The following is a 27,284-nucleotide window of genomic DNA, read 5'->3' on the forward strand; positions in this document are numbered from 1 at the left end:
CGGCCACTGCCCCCCTCACGAGCCCAACGGCCACTGCCCCCCTCACGTCCCCTCAGGGCGATCGCTCCGCGCCATCAAGGGCAAGGCGAGCACCGCTCTCTGCTCGCTCGGGACCGTCCCTCGCCCTGACCACAGAGCCTCCTCGCCTTGCCGCAGCACGCTAAAAAGCTTCTTTTGTGTGTTTTCTCCTGCCGGCGGGACACCGGACACAAGGTTTTCGCTCCGAGCCCAGCCCTGGCGAGGTTGCGCAGGGCACGCCCCGGGCAGGGGGCTGAGGGAGCACCTGTGCCCCCGCACGGCCCCAGCTGTGCCCAGTCCAACCCCGCCGAACTGCATGCACCTCACAGCTGAAGCGCATCAGCTCCCTCCGACAAGCAACAGCTGAAACTCATCGGCTCCTTTCAACGTGCAGAGCTGCGAGGGGAAAGGCTTCACCTGCAAGGCGACATTAGCGAGGTTCAACCTTGCCACACGCGCAGAAAAGCATCACAAAGCGCCATACCGTGGCCTCCTTTAAAGTTAAAACAAAACAAACAAAAAAAAAACAACAAAAACCACCACAATAAAAAGCCCCAAATTAACGCTGCTGACAAAAGCAGAAGAGATCTCCCGAAGAACCCCGCGGGAAATACATTTACCTACTATTTACTACCCACACCACAAGGCTGCACCAGGAGCGCTTGGACACCGGGAAACGCGAATTCCCAAAGGCAGGAGCAGAGAAACACACCCGCAACTTTCTCCCACGCCTCTGGAAAGGACACCCAGCGCTGCCCCCCGGCAGCGACAGCCCGGGGAGCCCTCGGGGCTGCACGGGAGCCTGGGGGGACCAGGGCAGCGAAGGGGGGGGGTTATGCCCCCGTTTCACCGCTGTCCCGGGGGAAAACACTCACCCGGGCAGCGCTGGGAGGGCGAGGAGCGCCCGGAGGAGGAGGAATGAGGGCGCGGGGGGTCCCCTCCCGGCCGCCGCACTCACCCAGCAGCGCGCGGAGATGCTTCAGCCGGGTCAGCACGTCCCGCTTCGGGTCCAGCGCCTTCTGCGTGGATTTCCTGACGTCGGCGTGGCCCTTCCTGGAGAACATCGCGGCGGGGCCGGCCAGAAGGACGGGGGGACGCGGGGGATCCAGGGGATGGATGGCGGGAGCGCTGCCGCCCGGGCGCTCCCCGCACGCGCCGCTCCCCCCCCTCCCCGCTCTCCGCCGCGCGGGGCGCTGGGAGCCCCGCGCCGCTGACGTCACCCCGCGTGGCGCTGACGTCACCGGCGCTGCCACCCGCGCTCCCGCGGGGAATGTCCGCTGTGCCTGCGGGACCGAGCCGCCGCACGGACCTGCCGCCTTAGGTACGCTCGGTTTCCTTTATCCTGCAGTCCCCAGGCTGGCTGGGGTCGGAGGGACCTTAAAGCCCTTCCAGTGCCACGCCCCTTCCACCAGCCCAGGTTGCTCCAAGCCCCGTCCAACCTGGCCTGGGACACTTCCAGGGATCCCGGGGCAGCCACAGCTTCTCTGGGCAACCTGGGCCAGGGCCTCGCCACCCTCACAGGGGACGATTTCTTCGCGTTGGATTTCTTCATCCAATCCAGCTCTCCATAGGAAAACCCTCAGCTTTTGAATAACTACTTGCACTATAAATATGTAAATATTTACTGCCCTTATTCCTGTGACACAGAGAGTTCATAGTTATACAACAAAAGCATGATCCACCCCAGAATTAGGAGCCAGCAGTGTTTCACTTAAAGGTCTTTAGATCCTCTCAGTTAAATTCCTGTTTAAAAAAAAAAAAAAAAAAAAAAAAAAGTAAATTTTAATAAGCTCCAAGGCAGGTTCTGTGGTCCTAAAAAAGAAAACAGTGTGTGTCAGAGAAATAACTTGCATGTATGCTTCTTAGTCTTTAACAAAATTATTCAAGAATCAGTTTGCACGTCATGTAGAAATTATTTTTCAGCCCTGAATCATTGTAGAATAATAAAATGTCCCAAGAAATACTATTGTTAGGAGCAGAAAATACATCACTGCCACATCTCACTTCCTCTGAGCCCTCTCAGGGACCATTTCTGCTGCAAAGGCCTGGGGTCACCAAAGCAACAGGTCAACAAGCCCTAAACATGTCCCACTGGAGAAGGGACAGTCCTAGCAAAGGCTGGCCCTGTCACCAAACCTTGTGGTATTCCCGCTGCTCCGGAGAATTCACTTCCTGCAGTCAGGAAGATGGATAGTGCTAATGCACAGCATTTAAAAAGAAAAATAAAAAAATAATTCTTTTTCATGCACAAAACAGGTGGAGCACACGGCCTTGGAGTCAGGCACAGAAAATTCACTGCTGCCCCATCATCCCTTGTCTTGGAGCCCATTCCAGGCTTACAGTAATTCCTATTGCATATTCTTCCCATCACACCATTACACAATGTCTCATTCTAGAAGAGTTATGAATCTGCTGCAATTGTCTGAAACTTTGGGTCATGTGTTGCAATTTGAGCATCTGCAGCTTCCTGAGAGGAGCGAATTGGGCCGGTCCAGATTTCACCTTCCACTGCCACGAATCAATTTGTGCGGTTGGCTGAGGAAGCACATGGCTAAAATCTTGGCTTCCTCTTGTTTCTTCTTTCTTTTTTTTTTTTTTTCCTTCCCTTTTATTTTAATTGATTTACGAAACCAGTGACTTTCAGTTTGTCTCTTCTGGCAGTTTCTGATTGTTCCATGTTTTTGTCTTTTTCTGCTTTGTTAAAAAAGGAACCACTACAGATGAAGGAATCGTGGTTATGCAGCTGCTCGGGTGTCTGATAACTTCTGTGATAAGTAGGGGAGCGTTGTGGTGCTGAGCACCAAACTGCACAGCTTTGGTCACTTGGTGCTTTAAAGGTTGCCAGAAATTCTCCTTGTGGAAAGCTCCACAGAATAAGGATTCCATGGCTGGAATCGTGGTGCTCTAGAAGAGTCCTTGCTCTCCCTGTTAGGTTCTGGGAAATGGGAATCAGCATCGTTTAACATTGGCATAAGAGGAGTGGTTGGAGGTTATTGATTTGTGCTTTCACCACGGAATTAAGGTTATTTATCTCAGTTCTCGTGTGCCCATGAGCTGCAAGGTGAGAAAGTGCTGCTGTAGGTGGTGAGAGGTAATTCCCTGTGGGGCAGGATGTTCCTCTCTGGAGCCTTGAGGGCTGGCACTGGGGAGCCAGCGGGTTGTGATACCCAGCTGGAAGTAACCAGTCAGCTTAGCAGCAAGGTGCAAAGCCATGGAATGGTATCTCCTCGGAGTTTTAAGTAGGCAAATATATCCAAATTATTATGTACCTGTAGGAACTCAGATTTATATGTAACTGGCCTAGAATTTATCAGTTCAAACATATAACTTTTCAAACATAACTTTTCAAATTATTCACTCGGGAGCTGATGTAGCAAAACACAAACCAGAAATGCCAGTAAACCTGCACCAGTGATCTAAGCCTGTGCACTTGTAAAATCCTGTGACTTGTGTTTTCTAACAATATAACATTTGCAATTTCCCAGAAAGTCAGATGATGCGTTTCCGAAAGTCAGTGCTTGAGGTGGAATAATTTCTTGAAAGAGATTGGGTCACTGAGCTCTCAGGATCTGAGGTAAAGGCTATATAAAGCAGTCTCTTAGGAGGACTTGTGGCAGAACTGCATTGTTAAAGGTCACAGCACAGTGGGATGTGCTGAGCGAGCTGACTGTACCAGCACAGGCACAGCAGTGCATGGATTGGGTATTCCTTAGGAAAATCACTCCCTGTGCAGGAGCCTGCCTGGCTGTCTGCTTGGATAACGTGGTGGGCAGCCCCTGCTGCTGCTGGCTGCACTGGAGGAGGCCCAGCATCCCATCAGCCCGGGGGAGGTTTCTGGGCAGTCTTGGCACAGCCAAGACTCCGCTGACAGAAGGGAAAGTGCTGACCTTGCAAAGGCTGTCCCTGCAGTGCCTCTGGCACAGCCCTCGTGGCTGGGCTCCCTCTGCTCTTGGAGGAGTTTCTATTTCGGGCACCCATTGCCTTCAGCAGTGCAGGTGAGGGGCAGCACATTCCCGGTCCAAAATAGAATAGCCTGAATTATTAATCCGTGTTTGCACGCTATCCCTGAACTGCATGGCTCAGGCCTTTCCTTCCTCCCTCTGGGAAGCAGCCTGGTCCTTCAGGGAGTAAGGAATGGGGTCATGCTGGCAGAGATGATCCTGTTTCCTTACCTGCCTTCAGCAAGGCCTGGCAGGGGTGGGGAGGTGCCTCTTGCTGCAGAGTTTGTGGAAAGGTGACACCGGCCACACGAATTTCACTGGACCTGATGAACAGGCAGGGTTGCTTTTCCCGTGGAGCCTGAAATTTTAATGGCACAGGTTAAATTACGGAACTTCTCCGCTTACTTGTGTCAATGTAACACTTTATACTGAGCCCAGGAAAAAGGGCAGGGGAAAAGTAAATACAGGAGACTTGCCTCCTAAATAACCTGCAGGTGAGAGAATGATTTCCTTAGGGTAGGATGCCGGTACTGACTTTTTGTCCTTCAAACCAAATGCTTCAAACTGTACTTAGAAAGTTGGTTTTTGTGTCCCCTTGCATATCCTTGGTCCAACACGTGCATTAAGGCACACGAGCTCCTTACTGCTGCATTGGAATATCAGCTCACTTGATGCTTCCTGGCTTAGGTGCAGGTGCTTGGCAGGGCTTTGGTGCTGTGCCAGCCTAGGGAAACAAGGCTCTGCCCTGATATGACGTGTGGAAAAGACTTTTCCCGCTGGGCTCTGAGTTTGATAGTTTTATTTTCCTATAGGGCACACAGGCATGGATCCCTGCTCCTGCAAAGCGCTGCTTCTAACTCAAAACCATACAATTGGTACTGAATTCCTGCTGTATGCCAGTCTTTTCCTAAGTCTGGATCCTTCAAACTGCTTTCCACAGATCAACTTCTGCAAAGGTTTGGAGTTCTGCTGAGTTTATGGAAGCAGAGGTGCCTCATCCATTTAATGCTCACTGAGGGTCTCCCCTGAGGACTCCCATCCAGCACCTGAAGGGTGCTCATGGACTGTGGAGTGTCTCAGCCTTCAGAGGGGCTGTGACCAGTTATCCAGCTTATCCAGGGGTGGGGAAGAGCAGTCCAAAGGGGCACAGTGTCTGTGTGTCTCCTGAAGACACGTGCTGGCTGCTCAGCTGAGCACCCCCCAGCCCAACAGCTTCCCAGAAACAGTTAATTATTTAGCAGGAGTCACTTACTTAATACTTACTTGTAGGAGTTGAATATTGACTTCAGGAAAAGCAGATGGGACACAGGTCTCAGGGGACTGCAGGATGGCAGACTGTGGATGACAGTGCTGAAATAACCCACACCTGAGGCATGTGTCCCTAAGCACAGCTGGATTTGGGAGCTGGGCTTCCAGAAGTTCTCACTCTGGCAGTAAAGGGGAATAGATCTTCTGAGTACTGGGCTATTTAGGAAGAACCTGATGGAAAATTTCTAACCATTGCAGCATATAAGGTATTCCAGGTATCATTCATGTAGTAAAAATGATAGACACAAGAAATGCACTGTCAAAAAAAGCCCCATCAGATTTCCTTCTGCTGGAATCTGAAACTGTGTGTAGAGGGACATTTATGTCTATGGATGGAAAAAAAATCCAAAATAGAAAGATCAGGGATTGCATGTCCCATGGTACCTTCTGAAAGGAAACGGTATGGAGGATGTGGAAATTTCATGGAGTAAAAATATCAACCCACCAAGGAGAGCTCAGACTACACTTGCGAAAGGCTGAACTGCGTGAGGAGGTTTATGGCACGTTGTGCAAGCCCGTAACCTGCTGCCCTGGCCAAGATCTTTCCATGAGGAGGTGTTACGGCTCAACTTGAGAGCAGGCTAAGAAAGCAGAGATTGCTTACACCATAAAAGCAGGAAAATCATCCCTCTGCCTCCCTGCTCCGTGTGCCGCGGAACAGAGATAAAGTGCTGCTTGTCTCAACTGCACTAAATCCGAGATAAGTGTTGTTTACTTCACCCCTCTCCAAGAGGAAAGGTCGCTCATGATCTCGGTGGAGCTGCAGCAATTTCCTCCTGGCAGCGCTCACCTCTGGCCTGGCCTGGTGGAGCTCCAGAGTCTCTGCTCCCCTCCTTGGGGACACGCCTTAACCCTGTCCCTGCCGGCCCTCGCCCCTCTGCCGGCCCTGGAGCTGGCTCTGAACGCACAGGCGGAGCATGCAGGGTCTGAAACAGCAGCGAGCTGGTGACAGGCTTACAGAAACACCTCTGGTCCTAAGAAATGGTGCACAGAGGGTGCAGTCAGGGTCATTTGTTCCTGCAAGTTATAGGCGAAGTGTTCTCCCACCTGAAATAAGTCTCTGTTCTCCTCCTGTCCTCTCTCGGCTTTCTTGGGTTTATATTGCCATATATTTAACCTAAACTCTCTTTTTTTGACTCAACATTTTGTTCATATTTTCGTTTTTCTCTCGCCTTGTCCTCGCTCTTTATCGCTGGAAGGAACAACAGATGAGGAAGGAAGGAGCTGGCTGGGATCGCCCTTAAACTGGGCTTTGTTAACATCAAGGATGACCACTCAGATTGTCTTAACCCCAGTGCAGTTCATTCTGACAAACCAGGCTGTGTGATACCTTCAATTCTCCTTCTGAAGAGAAGATCTCAAATGCTTTTGTACACCAGAAGGAGAACAAAAACCCCTTCAAAATGAACCAGGAACACACAAAGCCACCCCTGGCCACTGATGTTACACACATTCTTCCTTCTTTTCTTCCTTTGCAAATGAAGGACTGCAGAAAGCAGTGCAGTAATTACAGCCTGCAGAAATGGCTCGGGTTTTCCTCCATGGACAAGCATGACAAAAAAATTATAAAAAATAATTTTTACCAGCACAGCTGGTGTTCAGATGAAATTATGTGGTTAGCTTTGAAACGATATTAAAAGAGAAATTTTAATTAACCTGTACCACTGAGTCAGAAGATAATATCTGATGCATCTAACAGGCCTACAGACAAAATATGATAAAATAATTATTTGCAATTAGATATATGCATTACAGACAATGTTGTAATTAAAATGTACTTAATGTCACAGGAGGTCCTTTATTATCAAAATAATTTGTAGAAGGACCGTGGAAACAATGTGATGATTATCCATCCCCCTGGAAAAAAGAAATCCCAGGATTTGCCAAAAGCCTGAAACATTTCTGGGTTTGGAGCAGACACCAGCATGGTCCAACAGCCGAACTCCTCTTTCCCCGTGCCAAGTCCATTTGCCCAGGGTCCGTTTGTCAGGGTGTCTCTCAGCTGGAGAGCAATTGCCAGATTTCAGTGAGGGGAAACCAAAACACCAGTTCCAAGAGGATGCAGGGATTCCATTCTGCCACTTCGCACTGCCACATTCAAATCCTCACTGTAATGAGCCAGGCCAGTGCTCTGAGGCTTTTCAGAGTTAGTGTTTCTTCACGGAAATAGTTATTTCTTTGTGGAAATATTTATTTCTTCAAATCGTAAATAATAATGGAAATTGCTGTGAAATGAACTAAACCGGAGGAACGGCTGGAGGGGAAAACAACCCCCCAGTATATCATCAGCTGTGTCTTTATCTCTCCAAGCTTCTCCACTTCCCCATTTTCAGGAGAACAAAGAGAATGTGCTAAAGCTGCTTTGGGATTTCAATGAAAAATAATGAGAATTCATTGCTAATTAGCGCTCCAATTAAAAAACTGATCTTTGCAGTGACACTGTTAATGAACTTGTAAATTGCAGCTGCAGACTCGCATCCCTATGAACATTCCCTGGGTTGGTTCCCTGTGTGTGTGCAGGAGTGGTGGGTGGAGGTGCTGGTGCCCAGAGCTGTCCAGGGCACGTGGGAAGTGGGAAATGCCAGGGCTGAGTGTGGGGAGTTGCTGAAGGCCAGGCTGAAGGCTCAGATTGCCGTGGCATTTGTCTCACAAAGTATTCGGCTTTGTGAAAAAGAAGAATGGTAATTCACTATGCATTTATGGTCAGTCTTAATCTAATTAGAAGCCTCTTTATTTGCCTGTGTAGCACACTGCTGAGAGTGGCAGACAGTCCCAGGTACTCGGGTGAGCGTGGGTGTGTCACTGCCTCTTTGCTCATGACAGCAAACAGCCAAATGGTGTGGACCTGCACCCTTCTGCCCTCCCAGGGCATTGAAATCAGGATGAATGGCTGCCACGACCTGCCTGCACAGAGCCTGGGCTGTGGGCATGTGCTCCAGCTCCCGGGGCAGGGAAGGAGCCTGTGCAGAATTAAATGAGAGGGGAAAAACCCCGTTCCTTTTGTCCAGCTGCTGATGCAGGTACAAGCAAACAGAGGCACAGCCGGCCCTGCTGGAAGTCCAGCAGCCACAGCAGCCCCTGTGCCTGATCCTTCCTCACTCCCGGCTCCCCAGCATTTGCAGGAGGCAACATCCCTCGGGTATTTTGTGCCATCACCCTGGTTTTGACCCCTCCCTGGAGAACAGTGTGAAACCACAGGAGGACAATTAGCAGGGAGTCTAGGACACTCCTGGAACCTGATCAGAGGTTGGAGATGGCAAAACATGGATAAAATTCATGCTAATTGTACCCATTTTCCTATGAATTAGCAATGAAACAGGAATTAGCATCACACAGTGGGTGATGTTGGCAGGTACCTCTGGAGATCACCTGCTCTGGTCTCTGCTCAGGATGCCCAGAGCAGGGAGCTCAGCACTGTGCCTGGTTGGCTTTGGAATATGTCCGAGGATGGAGACTGTTTAGCCTCTCCAGACAACCTGGGCCAGCATCTGACCACCAAAAAACGGGCTTTGACATGCTTAACTGGAATTTTCTGTACTGCAGTTTGGGGGTTTTCCTCTTTGAAGAGGGGTTTGAAGAAAAAAGTACAGAGCACTAGGGATGAAGTGCGACATGAACATCAGGGGCGAAGGAGGGAAATGAAACATTTCATCCTTGCTCAGGTATTAATTTTTTTCTGTTTCATCCAAAGGCATAGATTTTATTTTGGGAAGTGTGTCACAGCTGATGAGATCCATAATGGAGCCATTAGGGGCATCTCTGAACATGCACTTTTCCCACATATAAAAATACACCTGAAATTTTGAAAGATGGAATACTCATTTGCCAATTTAAAAAGAAAATGGAGAGAATGAGAGAGAGAGGCTCGTGGAGTTGTAAATCTTCACAGAAAACCAGTGGAGAAGCACATGTACGTTTAGAATGATGTTGACATTTCTGAAATCAGAGATATGGTGTTTTATCTAAATTACACCAAAGCCCTTCAAGATAATGTGCTGTGTAATGGCTGCAGTTGTAGGCACTATTTCATTTTCAATTTTCTGTACAAAAAGCATGATTCTTATCCACAATTCCAGCTCAGTGTTTGACAAATTATTAGCATATACTGCCCAGCTGCACCTAGTGTAGGGAGAGCTGTACTTGAGGGGAAGAGGCTGCATTTCCCCCCTGCCCTGCACTGGCTTTGCCAGCATTCCATGTTATCCAGAGAGGAGGCAGAGGGGGTAAAGCTCAGGACTGGGGAGTGGTGAGTGCCTCCTCCTCCTCTTGTGTGCACTCCTACTTGAACCTCAGGCTTGGTACAAACCCTGTGTCCCTCCTGGTGTGTCCTGGGGCTCAGGGGGACCCCCAGACCTGCCGAGCACTGCAGTGACCCCAGGAATTTGGACATACCCCCTGCACGGGCAGGTCATGCTGCTTTGAAGGGTCCTAAAGCACCGCAGAGCAGCAGGTAAGTCTGGACTGATGGGAGAAGGCCCTCCAGAGCTACTCAGGAGCCTCTGGAGGAGTTGCTTTAGTGTTTAAAAGCGGGTCCTGACACGTGCCCATGTGCCCCCTGTGCCAGCTGCTCCCTCTGTGGCTCTGGCTGCGAGTGCTCCCACGTGAGGCGTGTGCTGGGCTCACCTTACAGGGCTGTTTCCTTCTCTGTGGCAGCTGAAGAGGTATAAATCCTTTTGGCACCCGCTTGGCATCAGTGGTGGTGCTGCTGGCACGGCCTTGTCTTTTCCTGGAAGCAAAGCACCGTGAGCTCTGGAGAGCAGGATACAGGTGAACCCCTCCTGAATCCTCTGGGTGGCAGGAGGTCCCTGTAATTCTGACCAGCTCCTGGTGCCCAGGGGTGTGAGAGGTGAAATAACTACCTGTCTTCAGGGAGCCTCCTCCTTTCTTGCATGTGCTGGAGCAGGATACCCTTGGAGAGGCAACGAGACAGTCTGACCCCCCCAAGTCCCTTGGCCCGATGCTCTTGTTTCCAGCACTGCTTGGCCAATATTCTAGAAGAGTTTAGCCGTGTGGGGAAGTCCTTTCCCAGTTTTGTGTGTCACAGGGCACGTCTGCAGGCGTGCTCCATGCTAGTGGTGCTGAGTACGGGAGCCGGGAGTCGGGAATTCTGTTTAATTCCCATGCAAAGAGCAAGCTGCCCTGACAGAGCTGGAAAGGGTCTGCAGATAAGTTGGATGGTAGATGCCATGGGCTTATCTGAAAGGCAGGATTCCCACTCCCATCCCTGGCTGTGATGGAATGGAGAGCCTGCTCCCTCTGCAGGGAGCTCCAGCTTCCACTGCATGGATTTGTCCTCAGTGTTAGAGAGAGAAAAACTCCTTTCTCCTCTGAGAAGTCTCTTTTGAGATACCAGTGGATAAAATCTGCAAAGATGTTATTTTTTGCACACATGCTTCCAGGTCAGTGGTCCTCAGCAGAGCGTGGGATGGAGGTGGAGCCCCAGCCACTCCCAGCTGAGATCTGCGGAGCGGGAGCAGGAGATGGCAGCACACCTTGTCCTCAGCTGGGCAAGGAGGGTTTTCATGACACCCAAACAGCACCAAATACAAATGAAACTCTGCTAGGAGATTAAATTTGAGGAAGAGGAATAGTTTCCTTGGCAAGCCTAGAGTAATGCTGGCAGCACTCAGACTGGTTGCTAAGTGAGGGGGTAGAGCAAGGAAAGGGGAGCAGTGGCTGTGATTGTTGTTGCTGCCTTAATAAATATATACATTAAAGGCAATAAACCCATACTTCTAAATTGTGCAGGATTTATGTGTTTGGAAACAGAGTAAGGGAACCAAGGTCAGAAGAGCCTTGGGATGCATCTCAGAGGTAAACTGTCTATGGTCAAAATAAATGTCTTTGTTTCAGCTGGTCACTAGGAATGAATATATATAAGTATCTAAAAATGTGCCAGGGGTTTCTTAGCAAGGTCTGACTGGGTCCCTGTGCCCTGGCAATGGCAGCACGGCATCAGGAGGGGGGAACTGTTGTAAGGAACAGCTCATTGCTGGCTCACAGGCAGTGCAAGGGAAGTGCTTTCATTAGTTCTTTCCTGATCCAGGTTCCCCCAGGATGGAGGCAGAACTTCCCTTGGACTGCAGCAGGTGTGGGAGTGAGCCCTGCTGGAGGGGACAGAAGGAAATGGGAGTTGCAGTGTTTTGATCCTAGTTACGAATTATTGATGGTATTTATTTGTCTTCACCAAATGTGCTCTTTTATACACACCCACCCAATTTTAGGGATAGTCCATGCTCAAACATATCTGTCTGCTCAGTAAGAGGGACTGTGCTTAAATCCAGTGAAGAATCAGATGCCAGAAGATCTTCAGAGAGGAGCTGGGGGTGTTTAAGCTTCATCCATCATTGCAGCATCACAGAAGTAGAAAATGTGGGGGGAGAATCTCTGGGGAAAAAATAAACCTGAGGTTTGAGTCTGTCAGGTCCTAGCCTTACACACGGCCTGAGGGTTGGTTTGAAATAATTTGATTTTGACGTGCAGCAAAGAACTTTGTGTTTGGGATTCCCCTAGGACAGTGAGATCACAGTTGGACATAACAGAGTATGTTAATATTCTGATTTGCCTCCTAAAGAAACCAGCCTGGACAAAGCCAGACTCTTGTGTCTCAGAGTTCTGGAGAACACTTTTCTGGAGGGTTTGTGCCATTCTGGATAACCAAAATGATTAAGGCACATGGAGAACTTGCAAAGTAAGATCTCTCCAGGTCATTAGGCCAGACACTTGTGCAGCCAGAAGGGCTATGAAAATGGCCTGTGGTATAAAAGATGATACTCTTAACTCCCTGCTATAGCTGGTACCCCTGTAGAACACTGTAATTTGATTTACTATTTGGTTTTCTGTCCTACAGTTGTTGGCAGCTTCCATACAGATCCCTTGTTTTAATGTTTATTTGCATGTTTAATTACTCTATAATAGCACAATAATTACCATGTAGCTACAGAGGAATTACATGGTTGTCTGTAGTCTGTAAACCAGTGTCAACCTCCTCTGCAAACAAATAATTATGCAGCCAACATACCTGTTTAACTTCCACAGGAATTAGCAGAGGAACAGGAGAAATGTGAAACATGCAGTTGCTGGGTTTGCCATTAAATATTTATAATTGTTTTATAAGTAATGTGCAAAATTCTTTAGTTCCTTGATTTCTTTTCCTACCATAACGTTAGACAATACGATCTGGAACCAGGGAAAATACTGCTGTGGAATTAAAGCTGCTAAAGCCGGGCTCTGTAACCACAGTGTTACTTCAGTGTTACATTCGTTCTGCAGCTGCAGGTTGTGGTCAAACAAATGAAAGTGTTTCCAAACAATTTCCCATGTGCTCTGTGTGCAGCTGTGAATCCTGGGAGCTCTCCTGGAAGCAGGAGGGAAGCCACGAGGTGGCAGTGTGCCCCAGGAAATGGAGCGCTGCCACCTGCCCGGCGCTCCAGAGAGCAGGAATTCAGCCCGGAGATCCGGCTGCGGGGACACTTGGCCTCTTACAGGAGCTGAGGTAGGATTTCAAGCACCTTTTCCCTTTTAAGAGTGTCAGTTTGTTTTTCCAAGGCTAAAGAAAAAGCCGTAGGGGTGAACATCTCCACCTACTGCATTGTTTCACGCCACTGAATTCCTTCAGTGTTTGCTTTAGCTTCAAACGCTCCCTGTGGATTATTGGGAAAGTGTGTTGCCTTGTGTTTCCCCTTTCCTCCCAGGGGATCTGCTTCCCCACGGCCGGTTTCTGTACATCCAGTGTTACTGGTGCTCAGGGTACGGGATATGGAAAGAGCATTCCAGATTCTGACCCAGCAACCCCTCTCCTCCCTTTTGCCTGGCTTGGGGTGGGGAATGTTTCCAGACCATGATCAAGGAAGGACTGTGTTTCTTGGGTACAGCAGGACCTACTGATGTGCTGTCCAAGCAGTAATGTACTGGTGATGGAGACAAACTGGTTTTATCCAGTATAAATCAAGTGGCAGGTCTGGATTATCCCCAAGGATGCTGGAAAACAAAATCCTGCACAGTGCTTCCTCCAAAAGGGTGCTGAGTTTGTTTCCAGCTGTGTTGCTTTGGGGAGGGCAAAATGGGCTAATTTCAGGGTAGCTCTGGGTTCTCCTGGCACTGCAGGACCGGTGTGTGCCCGGCTGTGCCTGCTGCTGCACCTGGCACAGGAGAGGGCTGTGGGAGGCAGGGCAGCCTGGTGGGATCCTGGCGGGGGTCAGAGCAGCCTCTGGCCATCCCCTGCATTGGCTGTGGCCTGAGGAACACCACCCACAAACCACTGCTGTCAGGTCTGCCACAGCAGACCTAGTTCATACTCAGCCTCTTTTCTCTGAGGGAAGGAGGATACTTGGCTCCCTGCTTTTTTTATGAAGTCAGCCCATTTATTTGCTCTTCAGAAAGCCTCTTTACAGCCCCTTCAGGACCAGTGGCGTGTGGCTCTGGGATGGGAGGCAGCTCCAGGGCTGAGTGCTGTGCCAGGACAGCTCTCCAGCCGTGGGGATGTCTGCAGTCCGACTCTGCAAATCTCCATCTGGGGGAGACAGCAGCAGAATTCAGAGTTTGACTGTTACCTGTGTCCAGCCCAGCCTGAAGCATTAAGACATGTTGGTGCAGTGCAAGGGGAATGTTAATCTGGCAGAACAAATGCCGTGAGTTATTGTGTGTTTGCTAATCTGGGGGCTGCCGATTCCCCCTAGAACGTCTCCCAGGCTCTTTGGCCAGGAGAAGCCCTGGCTGTACTGCCTCTGGGCACCAGGTGGCATCACGGCGGAGCGCTGGGAGCTGGCAGGGAGCACAGGCAGGATGAAGCTTGGCTTTGAGTTTTTCTGGGCATGGTTCCAGGCAATAATATCTTTTCCTACCAGTTGTGAAGGATCTGAACTTTGGTTCGCATGAGAAGCTTAAAAAAGCAACTGTTTAAAAACTCGAGTCCCTCCTCTGTCCTGCCTGGTGCTCGAGGCAGTGCAAGGCTTCCGAGTGGGCATGGGCTGGGTGTGGGAGCCCACCAGCTCCCTGAACCTGCTGGGCCTGCTGTGGGGCTGGGGCTCTCCCAAATGGACCTGGAGCTGGGGTCACTGCCTGCTCACTGACAGCATGAGGCAAGCAGGGCTCTAAGGACATCACGGTCCGTCTTGGCCACAAGGAGAGCAGGAGCAAACACCTCGGAGCAGCACTGAGCACAGTTTGTACCCAGCTCTGGGCAGTGCTGCACATCTCCCATGTGGCACATCTCCCATGGCCAGCTCTGGCCATCTTCTGCGGGTGGTTCTGCCCCTCTGACCATTCTGCCGTGTTTTCCAAAATGTGTCGGTTCTTTTGCTGTTTGAGGATTTGTATGGGCAGTTGCAAGGCTTTAAAATGCACAGTGGTGTCCCTCAGAAAGCATTTAAGTGTGAGGGGTTTTTTCTGTGGAACAAGTCATCCCTTTAATTCTGGCTCTCTAGAAATGACATTAGTGCAAAGTGAGGATGTTCCTGCACAGCCCCTCGGAGGGGCAGGTAGAGAGGAGAAGTTGCACACTGCCAAGGTACCCCTGAGCTTTCAGCCACTTGATTTGAAACAAATGGTTTTCCTGTGGATTGATAAGGGCTCGGTTCAGCACAGGAACAAACAGCAAAGCTGATGTTCTCTCACACACAGTTGTGTCCCTCGAGAGGAAAGCGAGCTTCACCAGCCCAGATGATTCCAAAGGAGTCGTGGGGCTGGGCGGGGAAGTCAGAGGCGCTTTCCTGAAGAATAGAGCCTGTAGTGTCTGCGCTGCAACACTGCTCCCCTTCTGTCCGTCTGTCTGTAGCTCTTTGTTATGTCAACATCTGTAGCTGTGAGTAAATAGCAGCAGGGCAGAATGCAGCTTGTGCTGCCGCAGCGCCGGCTGGGTGCGGGCCAGGGCCCGGCGGGGACTGTGCCACCTCTGTCTGCGCCCGGCAAAGGCACCCAGAGGGCTCCCAAACCCCTCGGGTGGGATGAATGGGATTGCTTGGTGCTCCATTGACTGTGCAATCCGGAACAGCCTCTGGCAGTCCTGGGCAGAGGCTGGGTTGCTGCAGCTCAGCACCTGAGGCTGCGAGTGTGGCAGGGCACGAGTGCTCGTCTGGGTAGTCTGTGAAAAACATCCCTGTTTTCTCTTGTCAGCTCCCATCAGGAATCTTTTGGGCTCTGCTGATTCTTATTTATAAAAATTGTAAATATTTGTGGTTGTATAAATGCTTGGAACTATTAGGAAAAGTCATTTTATCAGTAAGGACTGTGCAGTCCTGCTCTGCCTGCCCGGTGCCCCCTGCTCTCAGCCAGCTGTGGGCAGAGGGGCTGTGGAGCTGTGTCGGAGCAAAAGGAGAGGTCTGTGGAACCAGGCAGGGAGGGAAGGGGGCTGCCTCCATCTGGAACCTGCTTGTAGCGAGGCAAGAAGCCAAAGGCAGAGGGTCAGGGGCTGCAGGGGGGAGCTGCTGTGAGGGGCTCTCATGGGCCCCAGAGGTGCCGAGTGGGAGATGGACAGCGAGGGGCTCGCTGGCTTGGCAGCTCCCAGGGACCCCCAATTGTCACCAGCTGCAGGAGGGACACAGTGAGGGAAGATGTCTTCCCTGAGCACTCTGCTGAGCACCGGGAGCAGCCACACAGTGCTGGGTTCCTGGGGCATTTCCCTGCTCAGGGAGCTGCTAATGAGCTGTGTCAGTGCAACCTCAGAGCTCTTTCTTTCCACAGGAGAAATAAAGTCACAGGTACTTGCCAAGGAACTGTGTTGTGAACTGTTAGTTAGGCTGCAAGAGTAAACTTTGGAAGCTGTGCTTTGTCTCTCTTCCCATTGGCTACTGTTGTATCTGGAATCAAAAAGCTGTTTTCCCTGGAGCTGTTTCTGGCAGCCCTGGCCTCTTCTGGGCAGGGGTGCTTTCCCTGGTCCTGCTGTGTCAGAGCTGTTCTGCTTCCAGGCTCGGTGTATCTCCTGTGGAAATTCACCTTCCAGGTGGGTTTGTGTGCTTGCAGCATCTCAAGGCCATTGGACAACCCCGCTGTGGCATAAGGTGCTGTGCAGATGAGTGGTGGGAGCCAGTGGGTCCCTGAGTGCTGAGGAACGCGTTGGGCAAAGGGCAGGCAGGATCCCAGGGACCTGTCCGGGGCCAGGCAGCAGTTCTGGACGTGGAAGAGGGCTGGAGCTGGGGTGAAACATGCTCAGATCAAGTTTTGGTTAGACTTGATGTCAGAATGTGTCCTGGAGCTGCCTTTGAACAGAAGCACAGTACCAGTGGCTGGGAGGCTCCTGAGGTGAGCAGCTTGTGCCACACACCGAAGGGCACGTTTGCACCACAGCTCACAGAGGTTGGATCAGCTGTGCCACCATGGAGGCACATGTCTGTGCATCCACATGGCTCTCCTGCCTGGCAGGTGGGAGCTCTGGGGTCCCTCAGTGCTGCTGGAGAGGTGGGTGTCAGCCTGAAGGAGATGTGGCTGGGTAAATATGCTCATGTTCTACTGTTTACAGAACACTTAATTATTTTTGATAGGTAATTAGTGTTGTGTGTTTTGATGTTTTTACATCGATCTGATACGTGCTACCAAAGACTGTACACGTGGAGTAGGGTGTTCTTCACTTGGTCAGGACCTTCACCTGTCTTTGTTCTGGTGAGTTCAGAGATGCTGCACCAGGCCCACCAACCATTCTCTTGGTTCCAGCTGATTTTTTTCTTCCTTTGGAGTCTTGACAGTAGATTTTGCTTCCATTGAGCAATAAGGGGAAGACTTAAAAGCACAGAGGACTGTAAGGAATCTCATTGCACTGGAAGGTTGGGTGCCTAATTGCCCTTTGTGCCATTAAAAAAAATCTCTCCATATGTGTTTTGTTTTGTTTGTGAGCTTTTCCCTCCCCACACGGGCAAAAATCGATTGATCAATGTTTGTTACAAAGTTATGAACAAACGTCTCCGGGCTCTTTGCTGCATTGATGTCTCGCAGTGTGTTCTCCTTGCTAACAAAATTAGTTGCAAAGTCAGCAGGAGGTTGGGAGAACAGAGCGTGGGGTTTGTTTGCATAGCACACAGCCTGGCTGCTGCTTGAATAACAAACCCTGCCTCGCGCACACATCTGACCACGGCGCCGGGGCTGGGTTCTGTTTTAGGAATTGTTGTTTGAATAAAAGGTCATTTACTGCCTTACTGAGGGGAAAAACAACGGCGTAAATGTACAGTGGTGTGCAGCACACTGGGGGTTTTCAGTGGGGCACAAAGGGGGTGGTGTGTGGGAGCTGTAAACAGCCCGCGGGCACAACCACGTGTGAGAGGGGCTGGGGGTGCCAGCTGGGGGAGCGGGGGGCTCACACCTCTGTGGGGCACAGTGCCAGAGAGGTGGGGGTGTGGGGCTCACACCTCTGTGGGGCACAGTGTCACAGGGATGGAGTGGGGGGGGGGGGGGGGCTCCCCCCTTCCTAGGGTCCCAGTCACACCACACCTGTAAAAGCCGGTGGCTGGACGTGCTCAGCCTGGGCACCACCTCCCTTTTGGCTGCGGGAGGATCCAAAGGTGACTGCCCTTGCCAGCCTGGGCAGAGGGGCTGTGCTGGAGCAGGGCTGTGTCTGTGCTCTCCCCAGAGCCCCCTCCGCGGGCGCTGCCTCTGTCTGCAGCCTGTTTGTAGCAGGGCAGGAAGCCAAAGAGGGTGGGCATGGCTGCGTGGACACTGTGCCCGTACCTGGGCTGAGGGCAGAGCATGCCCGGGAAGCCCAGCGGTGCCTCCTGGCAGCCCTGCGCCTGCTTTCCCTCCCGGATCAGCCGTGATGAGCCTCTTATCTCCCGTACTCCTACAGCCTTTATCTTTCTCTTCTCCTGCTAAATTTCAGCCTTTAAGTCTCGCAGTAGTATTAAGCTGTCTTATGTTTTGCTTCACTCACCTTCAATATTTACATGTTATTTTAAATGTATGGAAACAAACGTGTGCTGGGAACACTGTCACAAAATGCCATTATCACTTCCTCCCACCTCTTTCTGCAGCGTTTCTTGTGTTTCTGCTGTAACAGCAGGATCCCAAAATGTGCCAAATGAAGAGATATAATTTTAATTTATGGGAGTTCTTAAAAGGCTCCTTTAGGTTCAGATTAAACCCTACTGCAGGTTCAAGGGAAAGTTTAAGAAAATCAATTTTCCCAGGCTAAAAAGAGCAAACCCACTGCAGTGTATATAGTGCCCTTTGTTACTGGAATCAATAGCTCTGTTCCCAGGGCTGAATAATCACTTTTTTATATAATGTTAGTACACACACAGACTTATCTCCTCCAGACTTTGTTGTTGAACCTGCAGTAAAATATTTTTGACTGTTAACAGTTTCTTGCTCTTATCCGTGTTTAATTTTTTCCTGTATCTGAGCCTTGCTCTGAGCTTGAAATGGGGTGATTATTCCCTGCTGTGGCACTGGCATGGAGTATAGAAATGTTTCAAATTAATGTTTTTCCAAGAAATCATGAGAAGTGTCAAGCATGCCAGTAGCTAAATGCAGCATCGTTTGGGTCTGGTTTTGGCTGGGAATGTTTTCACTGCCTGTTCCGGAGTGCTGGAGTGAGAGGACACGTGTCCATCGGGGCCAGGAGCCGTGTTCTGGGAGCAAGTGCTGTGAGGAAGAGCTGATTGCTCCTGTCCTGCCCTGAGCCAGGGGGGCATTGCTTCCAGTGCTGTGTGGGGCTGCAGATGCCATGAGGGGCTCCGTCCCCCTTGCCCTCCACGGAAGGGGGGATGTTCCTCCCAGACATTCCCACCCCTGGCTGGGGATGGGAGCGTTCACGGAGCAGTGGTTATGGACCTGTAGCAGGGTGGGGGTGCAGGTACCTGTGTGTCAGGGGCGTGACAGCAGGATGCTCTGGTGGGAGGCTTTTAATGTCTCTAATGGTTCTGCCCTCTTAATTAGGATATTGCAAATTGCCTCGCGAGGACACAGTCCCTCGATCCCTCCGAGGGCCAGGCCGGACCCGCCTGGGAAGGGCCAGTGGAACAAAGGGGTTTGCTGGTTTGTCTCCGTAATTCCAACTTATTTCCGCTTTGTGTTTTGAGCATCACCTTTCCCACTTACCCCCAGCTCCATTATTAGGCAGGCATTCTGAGGCGGTGGCAGCGCGGCCGTGCCTGTCACAGATAATGGTTTGACATTTCAGATCACCCACGGCTAATCAGCCGGACGTGGCGGCACATCGCAGCGAGCCATTAGGGATCTGTGGCTGCCACTCTCCCGCGCTGCCGGGGCACGTGGCAGGAGGAAAAGGGCTTCTGCAGGCTGGGGGTCGTCCAGACGTGTGCCCTGCTCTGGGATGGAGGTGTGGGAAGCACCCAGGCTTCCCTGACCACAAAGGGCTTCCTCCGTGTCCTGAAGGACTGCAGTTGTGGAGAGTTTCCATTCAAAATGACCTGTGGTTTCCACAGCTGCCTGCCTTTCTGACGTTCAGAGGGGTGTTCAAAGAAGCCACACAGTGTTCCCAGTCTCTCTGAAATCCTCCGGTGTCCAGGCCTGGGAGCCCAAAAAAAAAAAGAATAAAAAGGAAGAAGTAACTGTCTTGCTTCTCAGGCCTCTTGAGTGGCAGAGTTGCTCAGGATATTCCTTGAAGTGTTTAATCCTGTTGACTGCTGAGGAAACAGGATTTCTGCTCAGGTGCTGGCCAGACTTGGAATCTGCAGCCAAGTGGGGAAGAGCTGGGTGCCCTTTGGAAGCAATGGGCCTCTGCCCCAGGATGTGGCACGTGCCCTCTGGGCTCTGGTTTTGTCAGGGATGGGGGCAGAACAAGGTGACAGACACCTTGTTCTGTGGACTGCAGGGCTTCTTTGTGGCTTTGCCTTTCAGGAGCTGTGCTGCTGCAGAGCACACCCAAAACATGCAGAGAGAGAGGCAGGTGAGGTCTCTGCTAATCTCCACTTAAATCTTCAGATGATTGAAGTATCTAGTCTTAGCGATGGCATGAAGAAGTCAATGTTGAGTGTGGTTCCTCCAGTGCCCACTTAAAGATAATGTGTTTTCATGGACACAGTTCAGCACATAAAAGACAAGTTTACACCTGGTTACAGCACCTTGGAGTAAATGATGAGTGCTAGGACTCTTTTTTTGCTGCATTTTTTTCCTCTTCAGAAACAATGAAATGGAAGTTGTTTACTATGGCTGGTACTCCTGTAAATAAACATTTGCTCAGCACCTGGCTGAGGTCGTTGGAGAGAAGGTGCTGGGTGTTGGCAGAGCTGAGCTAGTGCCAGCTTTGTGCCCAAAGCAGCAGCACTGCCTGCAGGTGACACTGGGACCAGGGGCTGGATCCACCCATGGGACATGTGTTCTATAGCACACACCATTTTCCTGCTCTGGCCAGGGAGGTGTTGCCATGCTGCCTGGGCTTGGGCTTTAGAGATCCATCAAAACTCTCCACTGCACAAAGTCCAGAGGCATCTGGAGCTTGGGCTGGAAGAAGGAAACTGTGGGTAGATGCTGAGGATGTGAGCAGTGAAGGTCTCTAGTGTAGTGGGTGGGAAATGCCCTCTGGGGTGTCCTGGCATGTCCTGTTCCACTGCCAGAAGGATGCCTGGATACCTGGGCTGCTTTTGGCTGTACCTCGTTACTCGGGCCAGGCCAGTTGTCCCTCGTGTGTGCCCAAGGGAAATCACTGGCTGGGGAGCCAATTGAAATCCTAGCATGTCACTGTGGGTTTGTGCTGCTCCCACACTCCTGTGGTCTGCTGGCACCTCCAGCTGATGGAAACACTTCTCCCTCTGTACTGCCCTTCCTTAACTGCTCAAGTTCTGGGGAAAGAACAAAGAGAAAGCACGAACAAAACATCTTTGTTTTCTGGGAATTCTCCTCATCGGCTTAATTGCAATAACATTTATATCACATAATATAGTGCAGCAGGGTTGTAATTTTCCTATCATCCAAATTGCAGGCTGAAAATGGTGTTACGAAAGGACTGTAGAGACTGAATTGCTGCTTTCAAAATGACTCCTGTTAACTGACAGTGTGACCGGCAAATGGCTCCCCGAGGCAGGGTGGCTGGAGCAGCTCCCGCCCGGCGTGGCTGAGCACGGCTCGGCACACACTGAATAAAACATTGGGACCTGAAAGCAACTGTCTGCCTTCAAACACGCCTGCTCCTTGCAGGAAAACAGGGACACGGTGATGTGCCTGTGTCTGCTCGGTACTGAAGGAAATGCAGTTGAAAGGCACTTTTGGAATTCAGTTCCCACTGTTATTTGTGAATGGTTTTGTGTCCCCCCGAGCCCCATCAGCTTCACCTGCTCCTTGGCTTTCCCGGGGCTGTGGTTTCATGCTGCTTGTTTGGGATGCCAGGGGCTGCTTCCCAGTTGGATGAGTCAGAGACTCATTTGTGTAATTTAGGTCCTTGATGAAATGCCAGTGCTTCACCTCTGACCTCTGAAATCCCTGTCTGCCTTGGGAAACAGTGAGAGAAGGGCTGGAAACTGCTTGGACCATTGGTGACATATTCTTCTACCTATATATTTGATTTCGAGTAGGCTGTGGAGCCCCCACGTCCATGCGTGGCCAGTAAATGACAAATGAATTTAACGTGACCGGTGGCTTCGATACATTAGAATAGTTCTTATTTATTGTTTTGTAAAACACCAATGTGGTCACAGTCAGAATGAATGCAGGCCGTGAAATTGCCAATTTAATTAGTGGGGTTTGTGAGGGTACAAAAAAGTTGCGGAACTAACTTGATTTCTTGCTGAATAGTCCCACCCTGTGTGTGTGTGTGAGCACGTGTTATAATCTCTATCTTGCTTCCAGGCTTAGTTTTAGATGTCAGAAAAAAAAAATCTGATATTTGAGCCTCTTTTGAATTGTTGTATCCTGTTCCACAGCACCATTAGGGTTTCTTTTTTCTCCTAAAGATCCCAGGCAGGTAAGTTTAGTATAAGGCATACAGTGGCTCTCACTCATGCTCCGATTGGTCTGTAAATGAGTTCTGTAAACATTACTTACAGTGAGTATTAAGCTCCTTTTGCCAGATAAAGTAACTAAATGTTCTGGGAGTGAAGCCTTCTGCGTGTATAATTCTGCTACAAAAAGCCCAAAGAGGCTTTTGATTATTTAAACCTTGATTTTTTTTTCTTCCTTCCATGACTTCTCCCTGGGAGAACTTTTTTTTTTTATGCACGCCACCAGAGCCGAGGCCTTAAAGTTTTGAAGCACCAGGTGAAGAAAGCAATTTCATGCTTCATGCCACCACTAATGTCCTGTTGTAATCTGCAGCCAGCAAGGCCCTTCCGCTGGAGTTGGGGATAATGAAGGGTTTAACTTTTCGGTGCTGTCAAATTAGTTGGGGGAGCGCGACGAGGCCGCTTCCCGTTTGGGCTGCGGAGATTGCGGGGACAAACAAGTGAGCATTACAGGTGATCCTCTGCCTGCACCGAGGTAGAGAGCTCCCATTTATCGCCATCAAATGCATTAAGCTGGGAGTCAAAGCCCTTCGCTTTCTGCTCCCCGCGAGTCTGGACCAGAAGACAATCAAGCCATAAGGGTCATTTTCTGCATGAGCTAACCTTTTCCTCTCGTAGGGTTTGAAGCCTTTGTTGACAATGAGATGCTCAGTGGGAACATTAAATTAACACTTCATATTCGTGGCTGTAAATTTACTGGCAAGCTGAGGAAAAGTCAGGGAAAACAAACACTCCATCATTTCTGCTTCATTTAGCTGCTGAATGGGGACACTCTCACCTGCAGAGAAAAGAGGTCAGGGCAAACAGGGATAATTTTAATCTGACTCTCAGCCTAGTCTTTAGTGGCGGTGGATTGTGTTGCGTTCTGCGCTGAAAGTAAAGGTGAGAGCGAGGTGAGAGCAAGAAAATGGATAAGTACTATGTGAAATGCTTCGGAGACCTTGTCGCGGGCAGGCAGGGAGGGATGGCGGGCTGGTTACTACGGAAACTAGCGGGCTAAATACTATTAATTTTGCAAACTACAGAATCGGTTTGCTCTCAGATAATGGCTGCACTAAGATTTCCCTGTGCCAGCCAGGAGATAGCACTGAGTTCCTCCGCTGAAGGCTTTAAAAATGAGCTGGTTTTCACTCCGATGACGATGCTCGATGTGACTCCATCCAAGCTGGGTGTTCCATGTCTCCTGCCTCTTTCCCAGGTCATGGCGATGGCTTTCAGGGCTGATGGGCAAATAATGCTCGTCTGCTGCAGCGCTGACGAGTGTGACAGCTCTGGGCTGTCACCAGCTCTTGGTGTGTGTCACATCGGTGCCCCAGCTCCAGAAACACTCAGCGTGTCTTAAAAATGGCTGTTCGTGGGGTTTGCCTTAATTTGCCGGCAGATGAATTTAATAAGTTCTGCCGAAAGGGAAACCTGAGTTCTGGAAAGGTGTTCAGGAACATAACACATGTGACCTGCAGCGCTTGTGTCTGCTGGGGCTGCAGAGGCCTCGTGGATCAAAGAACTGTTAGTAAAAACTGTTAGTAAAAAAGTAGGATACTTGGATTATTTTTGGTGGGTGTTGCTGCTCTGGCAGGAGATGATGATCTTGTTAGGGAGCTGAACGGACCCCCGGCTGCCCAGCAGGGCTCACCCGGAGCATCCTGCTGGCCCAGCCGAGCATCCCGGGGTGGCGGGAGCTGCGGGAGGGAGGCAGGGAGCAGAGGAGAGGAGGAGATTAAAGCTGAGACAGTGACAAGCCGATAATAGGAAACCCTTTCAATAGTCGTAATCCTTGGCGTGCAAGGACAAACAGCAATGCTTTTGTTCTCAAATTCAGATTAACTTTCAGTTCAGGAGTAAAACTTGAAGTGTCTCGGAGTGGCCACGTCTCCCACATCTGGAGTTCACAGCCCGACCTCCTGGCAGTGCTCCTGCACAGCCACGGAGGGAAAACATGGGCATGTAACAGGTGGAGTGTGAAGCACGAGGTGATTCTCAGAGAGCCTTTCCTCCTGTTTGTGTTGGGGTGGCTTGTCCCGTGCTGGGGTGGCTCACTCTCTGCTGCAGTGTCCCCAGCCGGTCTGTCCACCCCCAGCACAGCTGGAAGCATCATTAATACATTTGTCAGTGCACTAAGGAGAGGTGAAGTCTGTAAGGACACACAGCCCTTCCTGAAGGTCTGAGGCAATGAGAAGAGACTTGGGTGGAGTGGGGACATTTTTATGACAGAGATGTTACGGGAGTAGCAGTAAAGATCCTTAAAGGAAACTGGAATGGGGGGGGGGTCAATCAACTGAAAAATCTCTCTGAAGGAAGCCAGCAGTTTCTGGAAATACGTGCATGGCTTCTTCCCAGCACCATCCATGGGATGAGCTTGTGCTGCCTGAGCTTGCCTTGGGTGCAGAGCAAGAGTTACTTTGCCTCTGTGAAAATATAACCACTTATTTTACTGGGCTCTTCAAAGATAAGGCTGAAACATGCAGTCCTGTGGTTGGAAAGAGAAAATAAAGAGGATCAGGCACGATCCCCAAGTACACATGATAATTTCTCGTCTTGGCTTATCTTGTAGGAATTACAAGATACTGAGTAGGAAATAAATCATAATGTCAGGACCAAATGCCATTTTCTTGCGTGGTGTGATTTGCAGCATCCCAGTCAGACCGATAGATTTCGTTCCCTCACGCAGGATTCTCCCCTTTAATTGAATTATGCCCTGGCGAGCGAATGGGATTCATTCTCTGAGATACAAGGAAATTACCATTTGATGAAACAATGCTTTACTCCTCGCTCACCTGCACAAACATCCTTCAGGAAAGCTATTATGCAGATATCCTTGATTACAGACTATTGTTCCTTCTGATCTCCATTTGGTGTGTCATAGCCAGGGATGTAGCAGCGCCCGGGGATTGTACTGGGAGCGCACGGAGCGCCTGAACTGCCCTCGGCAGGGTTTGCTGCCTGTTCCCTCAAAAGGGCATTCTGGTTCCAGTCCATTAAAATTCTCTCTGCTGCAGGAGGACAACTGACAGGCAGGTACAGTCAGTGCATTGCTGAGTGTGCCACAGCATCTTCAGTCACTCCTCGGGGGTGAGGCATTGCGGGATAATTAATGCTAATGACCACCAGGAACCCCATTTCCTGCTGCATCACTAACTGGGGTAAACGGAAGTGATGGAGAGATTTCTTTGCTCACATCTGTGTCCCTGCCACAGGTGATGGAGGGGAGGGTTGCAGTTGCTGCAGTTCCAGATCTGGGGGATTGACTCCTGTCACTGCAGCCACAGGCCTTTGAGGTGCATTCCTTGAGCTTGGAGTGTTCAGTGATCTTTGTCTGGAATTCAGACTTGCACTTAATTCCTGGTGCTCACAGCTGAGAGGAAATAGAGAGCCTCGAGAAGGCAAGGGGGAGAAGCCAGTCCATATAACCATGAATTTCCAGCTGATGCCATGGTCTGGGAGGGGAAGGGCTGACCCCTGAGCCTCGTGCTCCTGGGGCCAGCAACACTGAGATGTCTCTGCCGGCGACAGCTGACTTGTGGAGGAAATGCATAATGTCCTTAAAATGACAGATTAATTACCTTGAATAAACTGGCCTTGACAATCTGTGAAGGTTTTAAAACCACTTTCTCCGAGCCCTGAGCATGTGCCCAGCAATGCAGGTCCCCCTTTCTGGACGGGCTTGCTCGAGTGGGCTTCTAGTGGTGTTTGAAACACGAGCTGGGAACAAAATCTGTCTCAATCTACAAGGTGGAGGGATGGCAACTAATCACATTACAGTGATGCCGTTTCTAATTAATTTATTGGGAGCAGCCACTGCTCTGTGCCATAATTATCAAGCCTGTGCTGTGCAGGAGCTGCAGTGAATATAGAGAGATCTGTCTGTGTGTGGGCAGGTACTGGGGGCAGAGACTGGGACCCACCCTGGCTTTGGTGGGATCCCTGGAGCTCAGAGCTGCCTGGGCAGCTGCACCCTGTGGCTGGACTGGGCTGGGGAGTGGCTTTCCTGGGCCTGGCTGCTGGTATGGACTTAGTGCCTCCACACTGGTGGGGATCATGGAGTAATTCTGATTTCCCAGGGCAGCAGCCTTGGTGCTCCCTTACACATCCCTGTTAGCACAGGTTCCTTGGTGGGGTGTTCTGCTGCCTCTACACTAAACTGCTGGTTTGCTGGGATGTGGGTCTGCCCTTGCTCCCACCCTGCCAGTAGCTTTCCATGGTGCTTCCAGGTGGAGAGCGAAGCAGGAGGTGCCAGCCCAGCTGTGTTCCTGCCCCTCAGGAGCCGTGTGCCAGGCGGGAGATAGCACAGCACTGCTGGGAGGCTTCGAGTGCCACAACTGCCAGCACACGCCGGGGGCTCCATTTGATTCCCCACAATAAAACCCGTGTTTGGCTCCCAGGCTAGAAACAGCCTTTGGAGAGAGATTGGGCTTTGGCTCGGGCTGAGACATGAATAGCAGCTCCAGCCAGCCTTCCAAGTGAGGAAATTACATTTTGAGGCTGGATAGGATTATAGGAACAGCCTCTTTGCAGCCGACGTGTTCACAGAACTGAGCAAACTTTCATTTCTGCCCCTTGCCTTGACCAAAGCTTAAGGGCTCGTCACCGCTCACTCCTCCAGTGCCTGGTGGAGCTGACAGGGACAGAGGGCCCATGTTTTCCTGCTGTGCAGTGGGAATGCAATTTGCAGTGGGTAGCTTGTTTTCATATCTGTGTCTAAGGGATGAAAGAGAATAAATTTTGCCTGGATGCACATGTCCTGCAATTGATCTTTCAGAGGAATCTGAGATTAGTAAGAGCTCAGCTAAAGTTGCCATGATTTTTAACCCCAGAAGGCAGGCCTAAACTCTGAAAATGTTTAGGTCCCCGTTCCTGTCAACAAGTGCTGAGCGTGGAGATGTCTCCAAGGGTCATGAATAGTGGGCAAATGGTTTGGCAGGCGTGTTTCTTGCTGAGGTTGTTGGTTGAAGCCCTGCCAGAAGCTGGGCTGCCTGTGCCTGTGGTCGTGGTTCTGTACCCAGGAGTGTGTGAGGGATGATGGGCTGGCGTGGCAACCCCATTTCATTGAAGGTGAGCTTTGGGGAAGGCTCAGCTCAGGCTGCCTGTGGGATTGGTGTGGATGCAGTTGCTGTCCTGTTTGTGTTTTACCATGGCTCCC

At 50.5% G+C, this 27,284-nt stretch overlaps 2 protein-coding genes across 7 annotated transcripts in view; one reads left to right on the plus strand and one right to left on the minus strand.

Annotated features, from left to right (window-relative positions):
• RALGAPA2 (Ral GTPase activating protein catalytic alpha subunit 2) overlaps positions 1-1,196 on the minus strand; it is a 96,752-nt gene extending 95,556 nt beyond the window's left edge. For all 5 annotated transcript variants that reach the window (XR_003529445.1, XM_027653995.1, XM_027653996.1 and 2 more), the window contains exon 1: positions 977-1,196. Coding sequence is in view for 4 of the 5 variants with exons in the window: in XM_027653995.1 (XP_027509796.1) it covers positions 977-1,082 (106 nt within the window). In the remaining variant the exon portion in view is untranslated. The remainder of the gene's footprint in view (positions 1-976) is intronic.
• A 38-nt stretch (positions 1,197-1,234) lies between these two features.
• KIZ (kizuna centrosomal protein) overlaps positions 1,235-27,284 on the plus strand; it is a 101,520-nt gene continuing 75,470 nt past the window's right edge. For both annotated transcript variants that reach the window (XM_027654009.1, XM_027654010.1), the window contains exons 1-2: positions 1,235-1,339; positions 12,604-12,762. The gene's annotated coding sequence lies outside the window, so the exon portion shown is untranslated. The remainder of the gene's footprint in view (positions 1,340-12,603; positions 12,763-27,284) is intronic.

This window comes from Corapipo altera, unplaced genomic scaffold (assembly GCF_003945725.1).
Source record: "Corapipo altera isolate COAL_440 unplaced genomic scaffold, ASM394572v1 70, whole genome shotgun sequence".
NCBI lineage: Eukaryota > Metazoa > Chordata > Aves > Passeriformes > Pipridae > Corapipo > Corapipo altera.